Here is a 26,762-nt window from a genome sequence, read left to right as displayed (position 1 = left end):
TGGTGGGGAGGGGGGGAGCAGAGGGAGTTGAGCTGGCCAGGCTTGGCTTCAGGCTGTCAATGGGACAGACTCCTCTCCACACACAGCAGCCGAGGCAGACCCCAGCGCTTGGCACCAGGCGGGAGTCTCCTGTTTTTCTAGGCGTTCCTCCCTCGCTACTGCCACTCTCTTCCTGCTTCTGGGAGGAGAGGTGGGGGGAGTGGGGGGGAGGGAGTGAGTGAGGGAGGGAGGGGAAGAGGGATGCAAAACGCACACCTTACCTCTCTCCCTCTCTCTCCATCTGCACACAGCTCTACAGCACCTCCACCACCACACCACCCACTCTGACCCGGAGACGCACAGCTCGACGGCTCCTGGACTGCAGCTCGCTGAGTGGGTAAATATTTACACTCCTCCATCCTCTCTGTGTGTCTAACTCTGTGTGTGTACGTTTGTGCTGTATGTGTGTGTTTGTATGTGATTCTTTGTGTGTGTGTGTGAGACATGAAGCATGTTTTGTGAGATGGCAAGACCATCTTCCATTCCAGACCAAAACAAATACTCACTAAGTTGTTTATTTTCCTACTGTAGTGTGTTTGTGTGCGCATGTCTGGGGATGTGTGGGTGTGGGTGTGTGTGTGTGTGTGCGTGTGTGTGTGTGCGTGTGTCTGGGAGCTCTCGGTTGCTGTGGGAGAGACTAATGAAGTGGAGACTCAGTTTCATGGTAATTCAAGTTCAGAATCTGATGTAAAAGTATGTTCCACAATGAAAAACTGATCTGAACACTAAAGTATGTAATGTGTTATAAATGCAATGTGTTTGGATCAAATTAGTAATTTATTTTCAGGAGTGATCTTTTTTTTTTTTTCTTCAGTCATTTCATTTTCAGTAGTCCTTTCTTTTCAGTTGTCATTTCTAGGTAATATGTGCTCATTTAAAAGTGTAAAGATGATCAGGTCTTGTACTCAGAGAGATGACAGCAGAAGAATTAAGAACTTGAGCAGAAATTGACACAAGCTATTACACAATAATTGTGGAATTAGTATAGTGAACAGCACAAGTCCAATACACAGCAACTGTTAAGAAAAGGGATAGTCTGAGATTATAGCAATGATCAGAACTGGTGAATACCATTTTCATGTCTGTACTTGCAGGTTGCTATCTAGGGGTGACTAGCGTTAATGCTGTGATTTAACTTATCCTGTAGACTGCTGCTTGCAACTAGAGGGTTGTGGGTTTGATTCCCGTGGGGAGCCAATATGAAAAAAATATGGAAAATGTATGTACTCATTACTGTAAGTCACACTAAGTAAAAGCATCTGCTAAATTACTTGTTATGAATGTTACTATCGCTTATAACAATATATATATATTGAAATTGAATTAATTTGAATAAAGACTGATGCTTGTTGAGATTGCTGCCTTTTAAAGTAGAAATCCCTACCAGCAGCTCTGGGGATGATAGGCTGTTTCAAAGTGCCTCAGTGGGAAAGAATATGATTTGTTACACCATTACTCACAAAGGACATGCCAGTTGCTTTAATGGCCACTGAGGGAAGACAGTGAATGCAGAATGAGCAGGGAGCAAACTCCTGGAAAGCACTCAAGCCCAAAGATGTGTCACCAAAGTGTGGTTATTAGAAACCATGTTTGAAGTGTCACTCATTCATCAAAGACAAACCACGTTAACGGTCTCTTCAGTCCAAATCGTGTGTCCGCTCCCTCACATCTCACCGCCTCAGTTCCTCTGAGTGCCTTCGCTCCTTTCTAGCTGCGCTCCACAAGCAGGTAGAGGAGTCATGGGGAGCGGCACTGAGTCGAAGCTATATCAATTTTCCACTTCACATATGAATGTAAGAAGGCTGCTGTGAAAGGTGAAAGAAGGAAGGAGGCCCGGTCTGGTTGAGCAGCTCCTTCAGAAAGGATGAGTCTGCCTGGGCCTTTGGGTCCAGACCAGACAGCCCCGGTCAGACTAGACCCAGCTCTCCACAGCCACCCCAGGGACAGCCTGCTGTCTGTCTACTGCCAGCACAGGAAAAACACCCCTCCTCCCTTGAGTGGGGGGGGGGCCCAGGGGGGCAGGGAGCTGGGCGGGGAGATTGGGTGGGGGTGCGAGGAGGAGGAGAGGGGGCCCGTGGGGAGACGCACTGCTCTGTGTTTACTTTCCTCAGTGACCCTGTGAAACCGTGTGAGGGGGAGGGCCTGTCTCGCGGGCGACAGACTGCTGGGTCTGTGGGAGACAAGGAGAGAAGGAGAGAGAGAGAGAGAGAGAGAGAGAGGGAGAGAGGGAGAGAGAGAGAGAGAGAGAGAGAGGGAGAGAGAGAGAGAGAGAGACACAGAGAGAGAGAGAGAAAGAGAGAGAGGGAGAGAGAGAGCAAAAGAGAGAGGGAGAGAGAGAGACACAGAGAGAGAGAGAGAGCAAAAGAGAGAGGGAGAGAGAGCAAAAGAGAGAGGGAGAGAGAGAGACAGAGAGAGAGAGAGAGAGAGAAGACGAGAGAGGCAGAGGGAGAGAGTGGCTGTGTTTGGCAGCTGGACGTGCTCCAGCTGTGTCTGGGAGGATAATGAACTCCAGGTGTCCCAGTGGGTAGTTTAAGACACCTGTCACCAATATTTAGTGCCAGAAAAAGCCAGACTGCAAACAGGGCTAGGTGATCTGTTTGCTTATTTTAAAAAAGCCTGCCTAACTAGAGTTGTGTGTGGCTGATGAGGAGGAGAGGTGGGACAGGGGGATGTGCAAAGGGGGCCTTTCCTAGAATCACAGGTGTGTGTGTGTGTGGTGTGTGTCAGTGACTAGACATGTGTGTATGTGTGTGTTTCATTACAGTAAGCGCCTGGGGCAGCCAGTGCCTTCATACTGAGGTAGAGGAAACAAAGGCCTACCTGTGTGGAAGCCTAGGCCTTGAATTAGGAAACTTACCTTAGTCACTCCAGCGCTGAGAGTTGTTTAACTTTTACATGTTGCTTTCATGGTCCAAATCCTGTCTCCAACACCTGCGCTCACTCAGCAGCAACAGTCTCAAACTGTCTGTGTCACTGCCTGACGGCGTGTCTGAAGGTTTTATCCAAGTATACAGTGATTGCCAGTGCTCTAAAATGTCAGAAGACATTTGTGTTGAAGCCCGCACGAGTCTGGCATGAATATGTTTCCTCTGAAACACCTGTGAGCTCTCTTCATTCTAACGCATTTTGCAAGGACAGTTGACTCCAAATATAAGCTATTGCTGAGAACTGTTGAAGAGCCAAGGAATGTTTTGTTTTTAAATTAGTTTTATTGAACATAGAAAAAAATGACAAAAGAGCCTTTACTAAAAGATACAGTCCACAATTTTCGGACACTATTCATAAAAATAGTGCTGTCGGGACAGAAATGGTCCCCAAAAATGTTGCATGCCTGTGATATACGTGTGCATAATTGTGCCCATCTCATTAAAATCACTGGCTTTTCAACTTACAATTTCATGGTTAATTCAGGTATGATAATGATCAATCAATCAACCAATCAAATGTATTTATAAAGCCCTTTTTACAACAGCAGTTGTCACAAAGTTAAACCCCAAGGAGCAAACAAAAGTAGTGTTGAATTTCAGTGGCTAGGAAAAACTCCCTAAGAAGGCCGAATTTTAGGAAGAAACCTAGAGAGGACCCAGACTCAGAGGGGTGACCAGTCCTCTTTTGGCTATGCCGGGTGAGATATTAAGAGTCCAACTGGAATAATTAGTACATTTATCTGGGCTAAATATATAAATTTAGACTAGGTCAGAAGTATGACGAGATGGAAAAGGACAGGGACAGCAACGGGCCCCCCACTAATGATCCCACTTGTAGTTTTGGCACTTAGACAGAACATATTACACATTCAGCCCCAAATGATTTAAAATATGATTTAGTTAACAGCAACCGTCCAAGGATACATCTTTAGAGTACTAGGATTTTTAGTTGTTGATAAAAATAGAAAACACAAACACAAACAGTGGAGAAAGAAACACATGATCATAAAAAAAAATGATAACAACAATGAGGAAAAACCTCCCTCCCTCCCTCCGCAGATAGGACCCCTTCCATCTCTCGAGCCAAATCCACCCCAAAGTGTTCACCCTCTGAATAATGTTTTGCACCACCTAATGAAAGTTCAGAAGTAGGTAAAAATGATAACATTTTGAATTGGGATTAATGACCACTTGCAACCCGAGCTTGTTATAACCTATTACGTATCCGAGTCTCCTGACCTAGTCTTGTTATAACCTATTACGTATCCGAGTCTCCTGACCTAGTCTTGTTATAACCTATTATGTATCCTAGTCTCCTGACGTAGTCTTGTTATAACCTATTATGTATCCTAGTCTCCTGACATAGTCTTGTTATAACCTGTTACGTATCCTAGTCTCCTGACGTAGTCTTGTTATAACCTATTATGTATCCTAGTCTCCTGACGTAGTCTTGTTATAACCTATTACGTATCCTAGTCTCCTGACATAGTCTTGTTATAACCTGTTACGTATCCTAGTCTCCTGACGTAGTCTTGTTATAACCTGTTACGTGTCCTAGTCTCCTGACGTAGTCTTGTTTCAACCTATTACGTATCCTAGTCTCCTGCTGTAGTCTTGTTATAACCTATTACGTGTCCTAGTCTCCTGACTTAGTCTTCATTAAATGTTTTTTTTTAAATCACAGTGTTCTTCTCATCCTGTTTTTCTTTACAGTACCTAGTTAACATTTATGGGTTTGATTCTTTCCTGCCTGTTCTTCTGTCCCGTTGAGGTCTAGTATTTTCTCTTGCCAGGATGAGGATCTGGTCGTGGAACAGTGTGGGGAGACCAGCCTGGTTCTCCTGGGTTCCTCACCCTAGCTCTGTCTGTAGGGAAACCTCTCAACCAGGGGACAGGTACACTATCCCAATATCTCTCTCTTATTATTAATAAACGCAAAAATGCTGGCTTATCTTCAGTCTCTCTGTTGCGTACACGCTCACCTGGTCTGTCAGTTGTACAGTCAGTTGACAACATAGTCGGTCACACAGACTGAGAGATGCCAGACCGACAGATGGCAGACCGACAGATGCCAGGCCGACAGACTGCCAGGCCGACAGACTGCCAGACCGACAGACTGCCAGGCTGCTAATTTGTTGTTTGTTGGTTTGTCTGTCTTGCTGTTCCAACTTTTTCTTGATTTGCCAGATTTCTAGTCACTCACTCTCTCTTTCTCCTACTTCCTGTCCCTCTCTTCTTGAGAATATCATTTTTTACGTGAGTTCTCTTATAAAAACTCACAGCTGTTTCCCCTCCCACCTTTTCACCAAGCGAACACAGTTCATATCAGTTGTCTGCACACAGATTGGCTGAGTGGCTAGACATGCTTATAATTAGTCACGGTGTGTGCGCGGGACAGCGTTCTGACGGTGCTGTGTTGTGTCTAGGAGGAAGCGGTGGCCTCTAACAGTCTCGAGGATGAGCTGGAATCCACCACATACTGGTGGGGGGAGTGGGCCAAGTGGACCGCCTGTACACGCACCTGTGGGGTTGGGGTCATGTCCCAGGAAAGGCACTGTCTCAAACAGAGGTCAGTCCCGCCCGAAAGCAAGATGTTTTCCTTTTTGTCTGACTTCTTCCCCCCTGCTTAATAACGTTGGGGCCTTTCTTCAAATCTCAAGTAGATTTTACAAAAAGTGTGCATTTTGTCTTTCGTCCAAAGAAAGAAATCAGCCACTGGTGGCAGCAACATGACCTGCACTGGCACGTCGAAAAAATATCTCCTCTGTAACACCAAGGTAAGCTCTCGTATTTCACTACCACCGTTTCCACAGTCATTTGCTGAATTAGTGTTCACGCAACACCCCACCACACCACGCCCGCTATGCTGAAGTCAATATATACAGTCCAGCTCGTGGTGTAATAAATTGGCATACACGTTCCTTAAAGGGTCTATCTGCAGTTATTACGTCATTTTTTATACCTATAAATAAATCAAGTAATTCTTGAGGGACACATCTTTTACAAGCCTAATGAGCTTTGGTCAACTGTCAGTCCCTCATCACAAACCGACCAATAGGCTGGCTTCACTCCAATGTTTAGAAACAAGTTCAGTGTAAATTGTTCACAAACACTGTTCAGTCTCAAAACAGGGTAAAAGCTATCATTCTGATACCTTGGGTCATGGGTCATGCTCGTATCCATAATTCTGGCAATGCCTTTAAGAGTGGATACATTTTTCCGTCCCTCAACCTATTTAGAGCTGACGCCCCTTTAAGGTTCAGTACAGCAGCCATAAACCCCTCACAGGCTTTCATACCCTGTCACAGCCCTTTTTAAACATTTTCTGAAAATGTTCATGAGTAAAAAAACAACACGAACAGAAAAGTGTGCAGATATTATCTGTCTTGTATAGGACTGCCTTCGTCTGGGAGAAGCTTCAGGGAAGAGCAGTGCTGGACTTTCAACTCACAGACATACAATGGCAGGAACTACCACTGGAAACCCCTGTATCCGGGTAAAACACCCATGTGAAACCACACAGCTCCGTGCCTCTCCCTCCTGTGGGGCCTGCACTTGAGGCCCGTTGTCACACCGTGACCTTTGACCTTGTATCTCCCCACAGATGACTTTGTCCATATCTCCAGTAACCCGTGTGACCTGCACTGCACCACGGCGGACAGACAGAGGCAGATGATGGTTCCTGCTCGAGACGGGACCTCTTGCAAGTACAGCAGCTACAGAGGGGTCTGCGTGGACGGCAGATGTGAGGTCAGAGAGGGTCCGCCACTAGCACACCCCATTCAGATGATCAGTACCTCGTTAACTCGTTAAGATAGATCAGGTGTGACGGTGTCGGAATTGACCGAATCCATTGAACGGCTGGGTGGCCTCGGGGTGGAGGTGTGGAAATGGCTAGGCGACACAGTTTGATGGACATGAAACCGTAGTTTGGTATCAGCGGTGCAATACTCAGTGGCCATATGCCTAACCGGATTTTCAAAGAAGTGGTGCTCAAGCTGTTCATGAAGACGTTTGAAGAAACTGGGCGAGTTGAAGAAAGAAAACGTATTGGAAGACCCAAAAACTGTCTACATCTGTTGAACAGGTCTCTCCCTTGAGAGACAGAAGGAAGTCTAGTGAAGTTCTCAGTATCTGGCAGTCATCCGCAGAGTCATCTGTCACCAAAGTACAGGCTTTGACTGTGAGGGTGTGTTGCAGGAGAAGAGATTGCAGTATGTGAACGAAAATAAAGCATGTACGACAACCATCTCTTACGGACCGAGTCCAATGTTTGAATTCAAGAGACGTGTGTGTTGTCGAAGGAAGAGTAGTCGAGATGCATATTGAGGCCTACATCCATCTGTGGAACACGGTGGGGGCTCCGTCATTGTTGGGGGTTCATTTCAACAAATGTCATAGGGATCTAGTCCAATTATACATTTTGAGAAATATAAAAAGATCTTGATTCATTATGTTGTACCTTCAGGAAAATGATTGATGGGCAAAATGTCATCTTTCCTAATGACCCCAAAGACCTCCACAAGACCTACTTCGCTGACGTCTGCATATGGAACTGTCTCAGTATTTCTGTAGTTAGCCACATCAGAGCCTCCACGTTCACATGGCCGAATCTGTGTGGGTTCTCTTGATGAGAACAAGAGAACCCAACTTACCTGGCCCTGTGTAAACCTTGTCAGGACAAGGTTTAATTTGTCAAATTTTCATCAATTCACTATTAAAAAAAATGTACATCTAAATATTGGCATATTGATAAAATTCGTCTAGTTTACAAAGTTATCAAAATGCAGAGGTGGTGCAAGCCTGCACAAGACACAAAGCTTATTTGAAGTGAATCTGAAATTCCCTAAGGAAGAAATTAGTTGTAAAAATACCCAAAGACCCTCGTTCAGATTTTGCTACAAGGTGTTATGGGGATTATGCATAATTATTATAAAGTCTATGAATTTAAAATGGGATAATTTACTTTCTGAACAAATACAATAGGGGCTTGGAAATACGCCAACATGGCTAATGTAAGCTAATGTTAGAAAACAGCATTGTCGTTTATCAAATGTAAGAGATGGCAAATTCTGTCAAAAATAACTTGTGATGCTACTGTTGGGTTAGCTATCTTACATTCAGTGGACTCCGCTCAATATTACATAGCTAGTTAATGTTATAGTGCACCAAAAATAAATTTGATAATAGAAGGTTTAGGTATTGGTTATTTCCCTTCTTTAGAGCTGGGATTGTGTTTTCAAGGCTTAGAATTGCTAAGACGTAACCTTCATCACCATTGAGGGTGTTTGAAACACTGGCGATTTTGCAGGTTTTCCTACTTACAAAGCATGTAGAAGTCTGTAATTTTTATCATAGGTACACTTCAACTGTGAGAGACGGAATCTAAAACAAAAATCCAGAAAATGACATTTTATGATTTTTAAATAATTAATTAGCATTTTATTGCATGACATAAGTATTTGATACATCAGAAAACCAGAACTTAATATTTGGTACAGAAACCTTTGTTTGCAATTACAGAGATCATACGTTTCCTGTAGTTCTTGACCAGGTTTGCACACACTGCAGCAGGGATTTTGGCCCACTCCTCCATACAGACCTTCTACAGATCCTTCATGTTTCGGGGCTGTCACTGGGCAATACGGACTTTCAGCTCCCTCCAAAGATTTTCTATTGGGTTCAGGTCTGGAGACTGGATAGGCATCTCCAGGACGTTGAGATGCTTCTTATGGAGCCACTCCTTAGTTGCCCTGGCTGTGTGTTTCGGGTCGTTGTCATGCTGGAAGACCCAGCCATCTTCAATGCGCTGACTGAGGGAAGGAGGTTGTTGGCCAAGATCTTGCGATACATGGCCCCATCCATCCTCCCCTCAATACGGTGCAGTCGTCCTGTCCCCTTTGCAGAAAAGCATCCCCAAAGAAGGATGTTTCCACCTCCATGCTTCACGGTTGGGATGATATTCTTGGGGTTGTTTTCATCCTTCTTCTTCCTCCAAACACGACGAGTGGAGTTTAGACCAAAAAGCTCTATTTCTGTCTCATCAGACCATATGACCTTCTCCCATTCCTTCTTTGGATCATCCAGATGGTCATTGGTAAACTTCAGACGGCCTGGACATGCGCTGGCTTGAGCAGGGGGACCTTGCATGCACTGCAGGATTTTAATCCATGATGGCGTAGTGTGTTACTAATGGTTTTCTTTGAGACTGTGATCCCAGCTCTCTTCAGGTCATTGACTAGGCCCTGCTGTGTAGTTCTGGGCTGATCCCTCACCTTCCTCATGATCATTGATGCCCCACGATGTGAGATCTTGCATGGAGCTCCAGCCCAAGGGAGATTGACCGTCATCTTGAACTTTTTCCATTTTCTAATAATTGCGCCAACAGTTGTTGCCTTCTCACCAAGCTGCTGGCCTATTGTCCTGTAGCCCATCCCAGCCTTGTGCAGGCCTACAATTTTATCCCTGATGTCCTTACACAGCTCTCTGGGCTTGGCCATTGTGGAGAGGTTGGAGTCTGTTTGATTGAGTGTGTGGACAGGTGTCTTTTATACAGGTAACAAGTTCAAACAGATGCAGTTAATACAGGTAATGAGTGAGGAACAGGAGGGCTTCTTAAAGAAAAACTAACAGGTCTGTGAGAGCCGGAATTCTTACTGGTTGTTAAGTGATCAAGTACTTATGTCATGCAATAAAATGCTAATTAATTATTTAAAAATCATAAAATGTCATTAGATTCCGTCTCTCACAGTTGAAGTGTACCTATGATAAAAATTACAGACCTGTACATGCTTTGTAAGTAGGAAAACCTGCAAAATCGGCAGTGTATCAAATACTTGTTCTCCCCACTGTATATGAATAGGTCTATGAATTGTGTTATTTCAAGGAAATGAATACTGATCAGATCAGGCTTTAAACAACTTTCTCAAGTTGCCTTAGAGACATGCTCAGTACGCTTGTGTACACGCCAATAACCTTTGTTTTACTGGCAATCTCTTGCAGCCAATTGGGTGTGATGGAGTGCTCTTCTCCCCGAACACGCTTGATAAGTGTGGAGTGTGTCAGGGGAACGGCAGCAGCTGCACCAGGGTCAATGGAAACTTCCGACGCGGCGCCACCAACTTGGGTAGGAGTGTGTTCAACTTCAACCACAGACTCTGACGCCTTGGTTGTGAGTTGATAGGTGACCGAGCAAGGATGGTATAACAGACGCTATTCACCACCACTGGACGTCTTCATATTTGTTTTCTTTAAAAAGTGGGATTGAAATTGTATTTTTTTAATTCAACCATTTCCACGAAAAATGTACTTCATCATGTCAAAGTACAACACAAATTGTATTATTATTATGTCACTAAAAAATAAAACACCAGTATACTACAATCATTTACACACCAAAAGTCAATATGTTGCATTTCAACGCCACCAAGATGGAAATAATCAGTCGAGTTGTGACTGATGCCATTTCAATATTAACCTTTTTATAATTATGATACCTCTGTGCTTGAAAATAATACGACGATCACTCTGTGCTCTTTTGAATGGCCAAAAAAAACATTCCCTCAGCATGTTTATTTCTATTATTAGGTTAACGCCTTTTGCACACAGGATGCATATTAAGGAATATCTTTAGTCTGTACGTGTGTATTGTTCTTTTAGCTCTGTCATTTAGGTCATTATTGTTGAGTCACCAGACTGTATTTATTCATCCTGTGTTTTCTCCCATCACAATAAGACTGTGTTACTGTTTTCACATCACCAATGTCTTCATGGTGACATCCCTCAGCAGTTTCCTTCCTGTCCTGCAGTTCAGTTCAGAAGGACTATTGTATCTTTGATGTGTTGGGTGGTTTTCATTCATCATCCACAACATAATTATTGCCTTCAAAATACTTAAAGGAATTCGACATCTGATTTGTATTTCTTACCTACCCCTCTTAGCTACCATTTCATATCTACCCAATCACTGCCCTTCTTTTATTGTAGGGTACTCTTTTATAGAAATGTGTAAATCCCTATTATTTCACAAAGAGTGAGTCATTGTAACTTACCACTGTATCTAGGACAAGCCACCCAAATATGTCACTTAATAATTATAGATAAATATAGACAGAGTTAATTCCGATAACAAGGTCTATTATGGGCAACTGCAGCCAACGCCTCTGATGTTCAGGCTATATTGTTGTAGGTAAAATGGAGTCTTATGATGTTTCCTGTTTCCTATCTCCAAGGTTACTCCTTTATTACAACAATCCCTGAGGGCTCCTGGGACATCCAGATCATTGAGAGGAAGAAGTCAGCTGATGTTTTGGGTGGGTACTTCCTTCTTAGTCTGCTCACTATTACACACACATTTCTAATGTCCCCTGTTAGCACAGTTTTAAATACACATTTCATGTGTTTCACATATTGTCATGGCTAGATGATGGTGCAAAACAGTTTTCTCAAGATTTCCAACAATTACAAAGGCTTCTTTCTTCGCCACATGGGGAGAACCATCTTGATAGTGGGAAGTTAGTAAAGGAATTACATTGATAACCTGAAGTGAACCTAAAGCTCTATATACTTCCATTTCCTTGTGGTTCACTCTGCGATTGACTCTATTGTATCAATTTCCAGTTATATAGAGTATGTGAATGAGAAATTTCAGTGTAGAGTGAACAGAGTCAACTAGCCGCTCGTCCTCCAGTGGCCCTCTGTGAGACTGTGTTCCATCCTATCTCCTACACAGCTGTGACCGATCAGGCGGGGAACTTCTTCTTTAACGGGAACTACAAGGTGGACAGCCCCCAGAACTTCCACGCTGCAGGAACTGTCTTTAAGTACCGACGGCCCATGGATGTCTATGAGACGGGGATTGAGTACATTGTGGCCAAAGGGCCCATCGACCAAGCCATCAATGTTCTGGTACGGGTTCTGCTCTGTAATGTTCTGGTACGGGTTCTGCTCTGTAATGTTCTGGTACGGGTTCTGCTCTGTAATGTTCTGGTACGGGTTCTGCTCTGTAATGTTCTGGCTGAGTTCTGCTCTGCTTCTTCCCCTTGCCTGTCAGCCAGCCAGGGCTTCTTGTAGTCTTTATTTTAGAAGTGGTCTACATATAGCCAGTAACATGCAGATATAGATAGTGTTGTGCTCATAAGTTTGCATACCCTTGGAGAATTGATAGTATATGTACCATTTGTAAAGAAAACATGAGTGAGCAGGCAAAACACGTCTTTTATTTCTTATGGGATTCATATTCAACCGTAGGTCACAACAGAATGTCACAATCATAAAACAAAAGATGGCAACAAAGAAATAATGAACTGACCCCTATAGGTCTTGTTGAACCCTCTCCAAACATAGCACTTAAAGTTGTGACCAAAAAGCTCTATTTTGGTCTTGTTTCTCCAAATGACAGAGTGCCAAAAGGCGTGTCAATGTGTTGTCGTAACCGGGCTTTTTTGCATATTGTAACCAGGCTTTTTTGCATATTGTAACCAGGCTTTTTTGCATATTGGAACCAGGCTTTTTTGCATATTGTAACCAGGCTTTTTTGTGGCATTGGCACAGTAAATGCTTCTTTCTGGCAACTCAACCATGCAGCAAATTTTTTTTCCAGTATCGTCATATTGTGCTCCTTGAAACAACCACACCGTCTTTTTCCGGAGCAGCCTGTATTTCTCTTGAGGTTACCTGTGGGTTTTTCTTTGTATCCTGAACAATTCTTATGTCAGTTTTGGCTGATGTCTTTCTTGGTCTACCTGACCTTGGCTTGGTATCAAGAGATCCCTGAATTTTCCACTTCTTAATAAGTAATTGAACAGTTCTGACTGGCATTTGCAAGACTTTGGATATTTTTTATTTCCTTTTCCATCTTTACAAAGTTCCGTTATCTTGTTACGTATGTCTTTTGAAATTTTTTTCTGCTCCCCATGGCTCAGTATCTAGCCTGCTCAGTGCATCCACGTGAGAGCTAACAAACTCATTGACTATTTATACACAGACACTAATTGCAATTTAAAAAGCTACTGGTGTGGGAAATTAACCTTTAATTGCCATTTTCACCTTGTGTGTCTGTAACAAGGCCAAACATTCAAGGGTATGTAAACTTTTGATCCGGTCCATTTGGGTTTTTTTCGGTTATCATTATGATTTAAAAAGTAGTCAAACACCTATATGACAATAAATGGCTTCATATGATCACTATCCTTAAATAAAGTTGTTTTGCATGATCTGTCATATTTTCATAATGTCACAATTTCTGCCAGGGTACGCAACCTTATGAGCACAACTGTAGATAGATAGCCTGTACAAGCACCCCTTCTTGTGTTACACATTAAAACAGGAGTCTTCAGGAGTCTTCCACACTGTACAGGTATCCATCTTCGTGTCGTGGACTCCCACTCACAGCTCAATGACTGCAGGCAGGCTAGTCAAAGGTTTTTACAGCCGTCAAGAACTGTACAGTATAAACTATGTGCAGTTGACTGAGTTTTATAGGAAGGAGCAGGAGGAAGTATGTGCTCTCAGTTGTTGCTGCTCTGCTGGTTTGTCTCTGCTGCTTCGACATTCACTCATGTAATCCAAAAACAACTTGGAATGTCAGTAATGATTATATTTGACTGCAATGTATTTCGGCGCTGCAGGGATTATTTTAGCAAATTTGGTCTTTACTGAACGAAAACATAAATGTACCATGTGAAGTGTTTACATGCTGATCAGCTGTCCCAGGAATCTTCCATACGCATGAAAAGCTTGCAGTATTTCTTTCAAATGTTGCATACGAATGTTAGTAAGCGCTTTTCCTTTTCCAAAATAATCCATGTAGTTGACAGATGTGACACAAATTGCTGAATGTTGCGTTTTTATTTTTGTTAAGTGGGCATCATGATCTGAAACGTATATTTGGCTACATAAATTTGTATCTGATCTGAAAAATCTTTTTAGAATTTTGTTACTCTTCTTTTCACTTTTGAGCACCAGCCATAGCTACGTTCCATTTTCATGTTACTTTAGTTTCTTTAGACGATACAATCTGAAATTACATTCTTACCAATTGGTCGATCCTAAAAATACATTGTGCAATCCTGAAACATACTCAGACGCAAATTACTCATCAACGCCAAAATACGTATTTTCTAAACTAAATCAACAAAAAGAATGCTTTACCAATTAATATTCTGCTAGTGTTGATTTTCTTTCAATGGCAAACATTTTGACCCTCTTACTGGTTGCTGCATCGCACCCATTGAAGCTCCGCCTCTGCTACAGACCATTTTGTCTCCTCATAGGTGTGGAACCAGAACGGTCGTATCCCGTACATTACGTATGAGTACACCGTCCTGCGGGAGTCCCTGTCCCCCGTCCCTCAGCCCCCAGTCTACACCGGCCCTGACAGCTCAGCCCCGGGGGGGTCACTGGAGATGGGCACTATGATGGAACCCAATGGGAGCTCTTATGACAAAGCAGCCCCTGAGACCCAACACAGCCAGGTGCTGAAACTTGGGGCCAAGGAGCCAGGGGCCGACAGCCAGAAGGGCCAGGAGACCAATGAAGTGTATGAGGAGACAGCAGCAGTTGACTGTGGTCCGGACAGTCCAACCCCGCCACAATACACAAGTAACACAAATATATAAGCATCCGCCAAAATAATCATTTTCACACTAATAGCTCTAATTATACTCATAAACTGGGTGGTTTGAATTTTGCCGTGGTATATTAGACTGTATAACAAGGGTGTTACATCATATCACTTTTTACTGCTCTAACTGCATTGGTAAACTGCGTTTATAAAAGCGATAAGGCTTCTCTGGGGTTTTGCTACATTGCCAAAACACTGTGGCTAAATGTTGTATCAGGCACTCTACGATGCAATATGCCTAAGAACAGCTCTTAGCTGTGGTTTATTAGCCATATATACATACATATATATCATCATCTTCTTCCGCTTATCCGGGGCCGGGTCGCGGGGGCAGCAGTCTAAGCAGGGATGCCCAGACTTCCCTCTCCCTAGACACTTCCTCTAGCTCTTCCGGGTGGACACCGAGGCGTTCCCAGGCCAGCCGGGAGACATAGTCCCTCCAGCGTGTCCTAGGTCTTCCCCGGGGTCTCCTCCCGGTGGGACAGGACCGGAACACCTTCCCAGGAAGGCGTTCAGGAGGCATCCGGAACAGATGCCCAAGCCACCTCAGCTGTGCCCTCTCGATGTGGAGGAGCAGCGGCTCTACTCTGAGCTCCTCCTGGGTGACCAAGCTTTTCACCCTATCTCTAAGGGATCGCCCAGCCACCCTGCGGAGAAAGCTCATTTCGGCTGCCTGTATCCGGGATCTTGTCCTTTCGGTCATGACCCAAAGCTCATGACCATAGGTGAGAGTAGGAACGTAGATTGACCGGTAAATCGAGAACTTCACCTTGTGGCTCAGCTCTTTTTTCACCACGACAGACGATACATCAACCGCATTACTGCAGAAGCTGCACCGATCCGTCTGTCAATCTCCCGTTCCATCCTTCCCTCACTCGTGAACAAGACCCCTAGATACTCTCCACCAACCTGAAGTGGGCAAGCCACCCTTTTCCGACTTCTGACATACATATATATAACCCAATATACTACTGCGCGGTAACCAGTATAACACTAAAATGTTTTTTATCCAAGGTTTTCATACAGAGCTAGCCATGACATCATATCAGTGAGTTCATCGTTCTGTGCTTTCACAGCACCTAAAGTGAGAGGAATGCTAGGGGTAGAACAAGACAGATGGTGAGATAGTGAGAGAGAAAGCAAAGATTTACATACAGAGCTAGCCATGATGTAATATCAGTGAGTTGATCGTTCTGTGCTTTAACAGCACCTGAAGTGAGAGGAGGGCTAAGTGGAGGGAGAGCACAACACGGTTCACTGCTCAGAAATCAGATGAGTTAAAACGTTGGGGTTTTAAAAAAGAGAGTCCTCTCTGCTGGCCTTTTGGAGTGCTGCATTATTCACAGGTGGATATAAAAAATGTCTGCACCACAAACATGAGTGGTAATGGGTACAATCCTGCCTGCCTACCTGACTTTACCAATGAACCAGACAGCTCTTCAGACTAGGGTTGTGCAAAGGCTTTCTGGCTTGTTTAGTTGTTGGACACAAACAGCGAATAGAACTTCTCTTTGCAAACAGTATAAACAGAACCAGAACTGACCTGAACAGGATAAGCTTCTGGTCTGGATTAGTATAAGGCTTTCTCCCAGTTTAATCACATCCTGTCTTTCCCATCATCCACTGTCATCCTAACAGACTGTAATAGCAGTCATCCAGCCGGCGGTGTGGCAGTCCCTGACCCGGCAGCAAGCAGGCCTTTAGAGGAGGTGCCACACTCTGAGAACCTCATCTGGAGAGTCTTGCTGGGCAAGCGGATTGGTGTGGACGAACTGCTCATCAACATTTCAACCAATCAGCTACTGACGGAGGGAGGACTTTTCTCATCGGAGGTGGGGCTGTCGGAGGGGGACTTCGGCAGCGTCGAGCAGGGAGGCCTGTTTCCCCTCAACGGCTCTCTTGGGGAGTTCAGTCTGGGCCGGCGGAGGAACGAGACTGGAGACCTGCTGTTCTCCAACAGGACACTGCTGCTGACGGGGATGAAAAGCAACAACCGCACCAACAGAACCAGGTACAGTGAGGAGGGATCCACACAAACAGAACCATGTACAGTGAGGAGGGATCCACACAAACAGAACCATGTACAGTGAGGAGGGATCCACACAAACAGAACCATGTACAGTGAGGAGGGATCCACACAAACAGAACCATGTACAGTGAGGAGGGATCCACACAAACAGAACCATGTACAGTGAGGAGGGATCCACACAAACAGAACCATGTACAGTGAGGAGGGATCCACACAAGCAGGCAGATATTCAAAAAGGGGCTATCTACAGTTTGAAAGGGTTGTTCGGCTGTCCCTGTGAGAGAACTCTTTTGAAGAACCTTTTTGGTTCTGGTTAGAACCCTTTTCTGTTCCATTATAGAACCATTTCCAGAAAAGATACAACAGGAGCAGAAAAGGGTTCTCCCATGACCCAAATGTGGACAGATCAACAACTCTTTTGCGACCCTTTTTTCTAAGAGTGTAGTTAGTTGGTAACACTAATGAGCTTGCAGCCCGGTACAGGAACCATCCAAACAATTAAAGTTTGGGAATAACATCCACAGCCTCTGTCATCTTCGGCCTCCTCAAAAACACCCCCTCTTCACAACGTGGATGCGTCTGCCGAAGGGTTTAAAATGGTCCTGTCGAGGCCCTGAGCAGAGGGGCATTTAAAAGGCCTGGATAGTCTGGTTAGGGACAAGGGCCCATACTGCAGGTTGGGCTGGCTGAGGGAATGGAATGTGCTCCAGGCTGACTTCTGGCCCCATCCTTTGCTGGCTTTTTTTTTTTCAAGAATCACATGGAGAGTAGACATCCAGGGCTGGCTGGGGTTGCATTCCATCATATTTATAATTCATGTTAGCTTCCCTGGGCTTCGCAGGTTTTCCTGCCAGAGCTCCATAAAACATATCACATGACACACGCTGTACTCCTCTGCCCTGGGGAGAAGAAAGGACTGAAGAGGAGGATGGGGAGAAGGACAAGTGGATGCAGGGCTACAGATTAGAGAAAAAGGGGGCATACGGATGAAGGGAAGGGTGGAGTGAATGAAGAGAGGATGAGACAGTAGAGAGGCAGAGAGAAGGTATGGATGAAGACAACCGAAGGGATACAGTCTATCACTTAAAAACAAATAATTCAAGGTATTTTTGGCAAAGTGAAAAATATGACTGGGAAGAAATATATTGTGAGAGTGCAGTCACCTCTGGGGATAAATGTGCAGGAATTAGTCACAGTTACACTGAGATATGCCAGTGAAGTAGAAAGTTCCTGTGTATTTTCAAATAAACATCTCTGTTCCAGCAATAAAAAGTGGACAGTGATATTACAAGAATGTGCATGTCAATTTTATGTGAATTAATGAAAAACAGAATGTCGCTGGATGTTATGATTTGGTGAGGAGGTGAATCGGCTGTTGCAGTGATGCAGCTGTACGTGTGTGTGTGTGTGTATATGTGTGTGACGCTGGGGTTCAGTGAGTTTGCTGTGAGGGCCAGGTCATGTTTTGTTTGACAGGGCCAATCATGTGAGACATTGTTGTCATGTGTTGTTTTTGACAGGACCAGTCAGAGGTTCCTACAGAAAAACTTAAAGCTGAGCCCTGCAGACATGTACCGCTGGAAACTGTCATCTCAGGAACCGTGCACCTCCACCTGTTCTATAGGTAGATGCACACACACGCACGCACGCACACACACACGCACACTGTCCAGACAGTCCTTTAAAAATCCTACTCTTACTAATCTTTACCCTAACCTTAATAATCCTTACCCCACATTTTTGTCCCAATAATACACACTACTCCAAAGAAATTCTGGTAACAATGAAATCACACATCGGGTCTCGGTGATCAAAATCTTTACTGTATTTTATGTAATTCGTTGAGGACAAAATGATGTAACCACGGTCAGGGGAAACCAAAATCACCAACTGATTGAGGACTAGATTCAAACTCAAATTGAAAATCTAAGTGAACAACTGAAATCACAGGCTGTTTCCAACTTGCGTGAATTTCACCACGGCAACTCATAATGTGACTCAGTAGTGGGTGTGGCCCCCACGTGCCTGTATGCTCTCCCGACAACATCTGGGCATGCTCCCGATGAGAAGGTGGATGGTGTCCTGGGAGATCTCCTCCCTGACCTGGATCAGGGCATCAGGGAGCTCCCGGACAGTCTGTGGCGCTACTTGGCAGCATCGTGTGCAACAATACATCAATCAATCAAATGTATTTATAACAGCAGTTGTCACAAAGTGCTTTTACAAAAACACCCGGCCTTAAACCCCAAGGAGCAAACAACAGTAGTGTTGAATTTCAGTGGCTAGGAAAAACTCCCTAAGAAGGCCGAATTTTAGGAAGAAACCTAGAGAGGACCCATGCTCAGAGGGGTGACCAGTCCCCTTCTGGCTGTGCCAGGTGAAATATTAAGAGTCCAATTGTAATAATTAATAAATGCATGTGGGCTAAATCCAGAGTCTATTTAAATTTAGACTAGGTCAGAAGCATGACCAGATGGACAAGGACAGGGACAACACAGGGGTGGGAGGAGGTGTCAGCACAGTGGCAGCTGAAATCGTCAGGTATCATCTTAATCTGCAACACAACCAGGAGGACTTTGGACAGGGACAGCAACGGGCCCCCCAAACCAGGTACTCCGCAGGTGTGGACCAGGACCACATGTCCTCCTAAAATTAAAAATGTCTGGAAAAAATCTGAAAATGCATTCCTCATATCAACAACGATTTATAGTGGAGAAGGAGAACTTAGTGGGGAAGGAGAACTGACACAATCCCCCAACACAATAAAATTGCAGCGTAAGATCTTGGGACTGAGACAGGGGGGGTCCGGTGACACTGTAGCCCTACCTGGGGGAGGCCCCGGACAAGGCCCAACAGGCAGGAAATCAATCCACCCACATTGCCAAGCATCAACCAAAGGGACACCCACCAACCGCAATCACCCTGGATGAGGGCCGAGTATTGCCAGCAAAGTAGAGCCCGATTGCACAAATGCGCAACAGAGAAACAACAAGCCAGTGACTCCTCCCCCGAAAGGCATTGGAGAGAGAGGGCAACCCAGTGGCGACGAGAGTCCACCTGGCAAGACAGCAAGGGTGGACAGTATCAAGCCTTCTGGTCACCTTCATGCCCCCAGGCCAGGCTACACCTAATTATAAACCGTGCTGTAGAGATACTATCTGCCATGACTACAAGGTTAGACAAGAATTCTGGAAACTCATTGAGGAACATTGTGTATGGCCCAGGGGGCCTGTAGCTATGTAAAACGGCCTGGTTAACTTTCATGAGTAAAACTTCAAAAGAATGAAAATCAGTGATGTGTTTGAGAGTACATTTATATTTACTGTCATAAATATTAGCAACATCTTCTCCTTTTCGGGATGCACGAGGGATATGATCACTAGTATAGCCAGGAGGAGAGGCCTCATTTAGGGCAATGAATTCATCAGGCTTTAGCAACGTTTTACATAAACCAATAACATCTAGTTTATGATCAGAGATTAATTCATTTACTGCAACTGCCTTTGGAGCAAGGGATCTAACATTTAGGAGTCACATTTTTATTTGTGACCGAGGTGGAGGAAGGCTTTATCTTAATAAGGTTGTTTTTGTTATCACTACCTTGTTTTCTCAGCCTGGAACGAGTCACAGTGGCAATAGGTAAAGCTGTACTAACTATGGCTATGCAATTGACAGACTCCACTATTCTAGCAGGCTGGCTAAGAGCCTGCGGCCTGACCTGCACCCTATTTCATGTTGAGGCTATAGTAGTGAGACTCCAGTCAATGTTCCAAGATAAAAGAAGAGCACCACTCCAGCTTGCCAGTTTTAGACTTCGCTAGCACCAGCCCCAGATTTCCAGATTACAGTGATAAGGCATTTTAATGATACTTAGCGTCGGGTGTTCAGGGGTTGAGTAGTTCTGTTAATTATGTCCAAGAAGAGTCTGTGTGTAGTAAAGTTGGGTAAGAGGTCAACAGATAAAAAAAATGGTGTTGGTAAACTCTTAAAGTAGAATTTGACCAATTAGTTTATGTAGAGTAAATTCGAAAAATGTTGTAGCCAGGTAGGTAACAGCAGGCAGCGTACAGCACGTCAACAATCCCACAATGCAATGCAAAAATCAGGTGACCTCTCTATTTCTCTCCTCTTCCCATAATGTCCCAGAGGTTCTCAACTGGATTTGGGTCTGGGGACTGTGAGGGCCAGTCAATGGCATGAATGCCTTCGTCGTTCAGGATCTGCCTACACATTCTGGCCACATGAGCCTGGGCATTGTCCTGCACCAGGAGGAACCCAGGGCCCACTGTACCAAGTATAAGGGCCAACGATGGGTCTGAGGATTTCGTCCCGGTACCTAACAGCAGTCAGGGTACTGTTGGCTAGCACGTGGAGGTCTGTGCTACCCTCCAAGGATATGCCTTCCCAGACCATCACTGACATTCTGACACGTTGGTCAGAAACATGCACACCAGTAGCCCACTGGAGGTTATTTTGTAGGGCTCTGGCAGTACTCCTCCTGTTCTTCCTCGCACAGACTAGCAGATTCCGTTCCAGCTCCTTGGTTGATGCCCTTCTATGGCCTCGCTCTCCTTGTGTAATGGCCCGTCTCCTGGTATCTCCTCCATGTTCTTGAGACTGTCCTCGGAGACACAGCAAACCTTCTTGCGACAGCACATATGGATGTGCCATTCTGGAGGAGCTAGACTGCCTTTGCAACCTGAATGGGCTGCAGGTTCTGCCTCATGCTACCAGTAGTGACAAGGACACTAGCAAAACACAAAACTAGAGCAGAATCAGGCAGGAAGGATAAGAGGAGAGCAATTGTCTTTGGCCACCACCTGCAAAACCATTCCATTTTTGGGGGTTGTCTTGCTGTTGCCTCTCCAGTGCACCTGTTGTCACTTTCATTTGCACCAAAACAGGCGACATTGATTCACAATTGCTTATGCTCCCTAACTGGACAGATTGATATCCCTGAAGTTTAATTGATTGGGTGTTTAATACTTTGACAATTACGTGTTCCCTTCATTTTTTTTGAGCAGTAGTTAAGTTACAAACACACACACACAGGTTTTACTATCAAAATGAGAACGCAATTTAAAACTGATGTCACATGATTTTCCTTTTTTTAATGATCTGAATGAGGACCCTCAGTGTGCATTGACCTCTGGTGCTCAGGTAGTAAAAGAAGAAAACACACCCACACGCACACACACACACACACACACCCACACGCATACACACACACACACCCACACGCATACACAGTCTGTATGGATTTACGACATACTGTATCATTCCACATCATGCTGGTTATTATCCTCTGCAGGAGTGTCTAAGTCTTTTGCCATGTGTGTGCGTTATGACGGCATCGAGGTAGACGACACACACTGCGACACGATGACCCGACCTGAGCCTGTTCACGACTTCTGCATCGGCAGAGAGTGCCAGCCCAGGTATGGACCACAAAACCTCCCACTCCAAAACACGTCTAAAGAATGTTGACCAGGCAAACAATTTTATTACAGTATTTTTTTTGTTATTTATTTTGTGGTCTACCTCTGCATTTAATTATATCTCTAATTGGCCTAGCCCATATGAATATATGTGTAAAACTGGGCTCTGATGGTACATGAACTCCTGTGTGCCTCAGGTGGGAGGCGAGCACCTGGAGTGAGTGTTCTCGCACCTGTGGGGAGGGCTTTCAGTTCCGTCTGGTGCGCTGCTGGAAGATGCTGTCGCCCGGATTAGACAGCTCCGTGTACAGTGACCTCTGCACCCTGGCAGAACTGGAGAGGCCCTTGGAACGCCGCATCTGCAAGAGCCCAACCTGCGGTCCCCAGTGGGAGGTGGCCGAGTGGGCTGAGGTAGGCAGAACTCAGATGGGAGTGGGCTCAGATAGGAAGAACTCCGGTGGGAGTGGGCTGAGGTAGACAGAACTCCGGTGGGAGTGGGCTCAGATAGGAAGAACTCCGGTGGGAGTGGGCTCAGATAGGAAGAACTCCGGTGGGAGTGGGCTGAGTTAGGCAGAACTCTGGTGGGAGTGGGCTGAGGTAGGCAGAACTCCGGTGGGAGTGGGCTGAGTTAGGCAGAACTCCGGTGGGAGTGGGCTGAGTTAGGCAGAACTCTGGTGGGAGTGGGCTGAGGTAGACAGAACTCTGGTGGGAGTGGGCTGAGTTAGGCAGAACTCCGGTGGGAGTGGGCTGAGGTAGACTGGTTATGGGTGCTGAGCCGTTCCAGAACATTGATGTCCACTATCACATGGTGTGTTTGAACAGCATGAGATGATATTGATACTGAGTGTTTCCTGTCCAGTGTCCAGCCAAATGTGGCCGTAGGGCCCTGGTGACCCGGGAGGTTCGGTGTTCAGATGAAATGAAATCATGTGATCCCCTGACCGTCCCCCCTAACGCAAAGAACTGCACAGGCCCCCCCTGCGAGCGCCAGTGGACCGTGTCTGAATGGGGGCCGGTGAGTACACTGCTTTAATACACAACTCGCACTGATCACTGCTACAAACAGTTTGCTGTGTCATTCCCGTTAACCTCTGACCTCTGGGCGTGTGCAGTGCTCAGGGTCGTGCGGCCAGGGAAAGATGGTGCGCCATGTGTACTGCAAAACCCCTGAGGGCCGCGTGGTGCCTGAGTCCCAGTGCTCCCCGGAAAACAAGCCCCTGGCCATCCACCCCTGTGGGGAGAAGGACTGTGGCCCCCACTGGCTCACTCAGGACTGGGAGAGGGTAAGGCTGCCGGTTGGTTTCCTCAACGGTCTGTCGATCTTCTCCTGGTTAGTGATTTGTTAGCTAAGAGCCGGTGTTCGTTTCCCATCAGTGCAACACCACGTGTGGCCGCGGCGTGAAGCGCCGGATCGTCCAGTGCGCCGGCATTGCTGACGGGAAGTTCCAGACCTACGACGACGAGCAGTGTGTCAACACAGAGAGACCGGAGGAGGAGAACACCTGCTTTGAAAGGCCCTGCTTCAAGTGGTACACCACGCCCTGGTCCGAGGTGAGTCACAGTTCGGACGATAACCATCACAGTAAGGCCGCACTCACCGCTCCACGTACGTCAGTGGCATCCAGAACACGGGACGGTCAAGTTCGGTCACAGTTATAGTTACAAACGGTGCGACAATAAGTGGCGTCCAGGTCGTCATGGCCGCGACTCAACCGTCACACGGCGTGCTGTGAGCGTGACCGTGGCGTTGCCGTGTGTCGTCCGCAGTGCACCAAGACGTGTGGCGTGGGTGTCCGGATGAGAGACGTGAAGTGCTACCAGGGCAGGGACATCGTGAGAGGCTGCGACCCCCTGACCAAGCCCGTGGCCAAGCAGACCTGCGCCCTGCAACCCTGCCCCACCGAACCCCCAGGTTTGGAAGCCACCGCACACACGTTCCCGCAGTGACCACAGGGACGGGGCCATGCGGCACACCCAGACCTGGTATCAGGACACGGCCTTGGGTAACATTAGCAAGGTTTAATGGTCAATCGGAAGAAACGCGGCGCGGCCAGGGGCAATGGTTTTTCCGGAGCGAGTGCTTCCTTCCTTCATAGCAGCCGAACGCGTCGAGTGATTTAAATTGTAAAAGTGACTGGTGTGTTTTCTTGAATGTGATGACGTTTTTTTTCCCATATGATTAAACAGAAATGTTTCCCTGCCATGCAGATGAGAGCTGTCAGGACCGGCCCACCACCAACTGCTCTCTGGCGCTGAAGGTGAACCTGTGCAGCCACTGGTACTACAGCAAGGCCTGCTGTCACTCCTGCAGGAGCCAGCGCAGCTCCTAGTGTGGCCTGACATGCCGAAAACCCCACCTCCCAGCTCCCCCCACCAGGCTACTATATAACCAAACAGCCTGATCCAAATGAGAAGGACCAGTAGAATATGATGAAGGCTTCGCACGGAAGCACAGCCACGCTCGCACGATTCTTTCAAAGATGCCATTTGGGCACATGCTACGAAACCCTGAAGTGTTGAGAATTGAGGGGGGTGTGTGAGTAGAAGGTGAACTGATGTATCTGTTTGTGTTTTCAAGAGAGAATCCTACCGCAGAAGTCTCTTAAACCAGCGCTGTCATTACTCCTAAAATATTAAAAACGTCCTATGACAACGGTCCACTCATGTGGAAAGACAGTGTACATTAAATTATTTCCTTGTCGACTATACTGCATGTCTAGATTGTTAGGACAAATATGTACTATGAATATTATTTAATTATATTTTCAAATTAGTGCCGTGCACAAGAGGACCATTCAGAGTGTTATGAGAAATAATGTCATATAAAATGTCTAAGGGCTTGGACATCCCTCATCTCTTTGTAACTTCCATTTTCTTCTTCTGCCCCTCATTTATATTCTTGTTAATTTTTTTGTCATTTTTGTAAATCAGATGCTCTTAACCAGAGTGACCTACACTGTCAGCAGGCCCATAATGCTATTTCTATATTTTCCTGATGTACAATTAATTTATTGCTCATCACACATTGCCTTATCATTCATGGCATATAATTATTGAAGTTATGAAATGTAATTTAGCTAAGTGTGAATGGGAGAGTGAATTAAGAGCCTTGCGGACTAGTTATCTGGCATTTGAGGCTAAATGTGCTGATATATTTTCAGCCTTGTCTAACTTGATTTCTTTTATGGAAAAAAATAGAATGAACTGGCTCATACTGGTGGCCTCAATTAAAAATGGGTGATGTGGAAACTTTGAGAAAAAGTATGGACTGGTCTGTAGCCAGGGCCGATGCTTGGTTGCTGTCTGCCCCTGATTTAGAGGGTAAGACTAGAGTCTACAATATGGCCAACATGGACTGAAAGATTCCTGAAACTTGAAAAGTTTGAAATACATTTAAAAGTGTATCTTACTTTGACAGTATATATGTCTAATGTACTGTTATATATTTATGTAACGGATACTGCTTTGTACAAAAAATATATAATTTACATTTTGTACTGTTGTTGACTGACATTTTCAATGTATTTACTTGTATTTCCATTAAAAGTCTGTATTTCCATTTAAAAATATTTGCTGTTTCTTTGAATGCTATATTGGACTCATAATTTTAGATACAAAAAGCATGGTATAAATATTTCTGTCTGTTGATTGGTTACTGTATTACTACAAAGTAAAACACTGTATTTCACATGCGATACTTAAGCAGTTTTATCTGTGATGGAAAATGTCAGAACCTGATGCCACCTGCTGGTTTCTGTATGGGGCTTTCCCGCTAAAATAACAAATATGTTACTCACCAATAAGACAAAAAACCAGTACAGAAAATGAAACAGCATGTTACTTTGTTTTATTAATCAAACAGCGTTTGGCAGCTAGTACTTGCTCCTCAAAGGCTCCCCTGCTTGAGCTCTTTGTCTTAAATTTTGAAGCTCCTTCATCTAAAGTAAAACAGTACCGAGACCTAATCCAGCCCAGGTCAGGCACCACTGGCCCCCCATACTGACCGAGTGAAGAGGACAGACATGACTAGAGCAATCAACTCAATTAAAGTATGTTACATTTATTGTGGGACTTGAAGAATATAACTTGACAATAAGCTACATCAAATTCACTTTAATATATATTTAAAAATGTATTCATTTTAGGTTGTTACCAAATAAGCTCCTAAAATAGTTCTGCTTCCACACTATTATGTATTGAGAGGACACTCAAAACTGAAACAAAAACACTTCAGAAGATTAGGGAACCAGAAGTACTTTTTGTTGAAGGGGACAAATACATTACTAAGGGGCCTTCACTGATTTTAATAGCTTAAAGTACATAATGTTTTGCCAGCTGCATAAAGCCCTAGATAATGCACAGGACAGATATCACACAACATATCCAGTACCAATGCTTTAATCTGCCTGCTTCTCTGGAGAGAAGAGGTCTCCCTCACCATCACAGATCCTATGTGCCTATGATAACAAGCCCTTATAAGATACTGTTCATGTGCTTCCCCAAACACACACACACACATTGACACACACATTTACACATGCACGTCATGTACTTGCGATGTTCTTGCTATTTTCACATATTTAGACACATTTTCACGCCAACTGTTGCCGTCATCACACTGACAGAGTAACGTGCATAGTGAAAACAATGAAGTGAGAGAAAACAAGTGAATTCAGCAGTAGGTGTCCATGTCTGCACATCACACA

General features: G+C 45.0%; 1 protein-coding gene across 3 annotated transcripts; it reads left to right on the top strand.

Moving 5' to 3' along the window:
• The first annotated feature begins 287 nt into the window (after nucleotides 1-287).
• On the top strand, nucleotides 288-25,612 carry adamtsl2 (ADAMTS-like 2). 3 transcript variants are annotated; one of them, XM_034296312.1, is made up of 19 exons: nucleotides 288-372; nucleotides 4,760-4,861; nucleotides 5,393-5,535; nucleotides 5,668-5,743; nucleotides 6,361-6,462; nucleotides 6,571-6,716; nucleotides 9,969-10,092; nucleotides 11,198-11,278; nucleotides 11,698-11,873; nucleotides 14,240-14,567; nucleotides 16,228-16,600; nucleotides 18,139-18,242; nucleotides 21,930-22,056; nucleotides 22,254-22,467; nucleotides 22,916-23,071; nucleotides 23,169-23,339; nucleotides 23,431-23,607; nucleotides 23,824-23,968; nucleotides 24,265-25,612. In XM_034296312.1, exons 6-19 carry the CDS (start codon nucleotides 6,639-6,641, stop codon nucleotides 24,384-24,386), a joined length of 2,376 nt encoding a protein of 791 aa, XP_034152203.1. In that variant the 5' UTR covers nucleotides 288-372; nucleotides 4,760-4,861; nucleotides 5,393-5,535; nucleotides 5,668-5,743; nucleotides 6,361-6,462; nucleotides 6,571-6,638; the 3' UTR covers nucleotides 24,387-25,612. The 3 variants fall into 3 exon arrangements, with proteins under 3 accessions (XP_034152203.1, XP_034152202.1, XP_019907854.2); XM_034296311.1 differs by having other exon boundaries at nucleotides 294-372; nucleotides 4,738-4,861; XM_020052295.2 differs by having other exon boundaries at nucleotides 294-376.
• Nucleotides 25,613-26,762: the final 1,150 nt, after the last annotated feature.

Source organism: Esox lucius, chromosome 13 (assembly GCF_011004845.1).
Source record: "Esox lucius isolate fEsoLuc1 chromosome 13, fEsoLuc1.pri, whole genome shotgun sequence".
NCBI lineage: Eukaryota > Metazoa > Chordata > Actinopteri > Esociformes > Esocidae > Esox > Esox lucius.
Note: the sequence above shows the minus strand (reverse complement) of the source record. Positions and strands in the feature narration are given on the sequence as shown.

Bases quoted from the DNA above. Each gene is read 5' to 3' on its own strand.
- adamtsl2 (XM_034296312.1), top strand. From the start codon at position 6,639: ATGATGGTTCCTGCTCGAGACGGGACCTCTTGCAAGTACAGCAGCTAC. The intron at 10,093-11,197 runs GTAGGAGTGTGT...CCTATCTCCAAG, and splicing joins ACGCGGCGCCACCAACTTGG to GTTACTCCTTTATTACAACA. The intron at 22,057-22,253 runs GTATGGACCACA...TGTGTGCCTCAG, and splicing joins GGCAGAGAGTGCCAGCCCAG to GTGGGAGGCGAGCACCTGGA.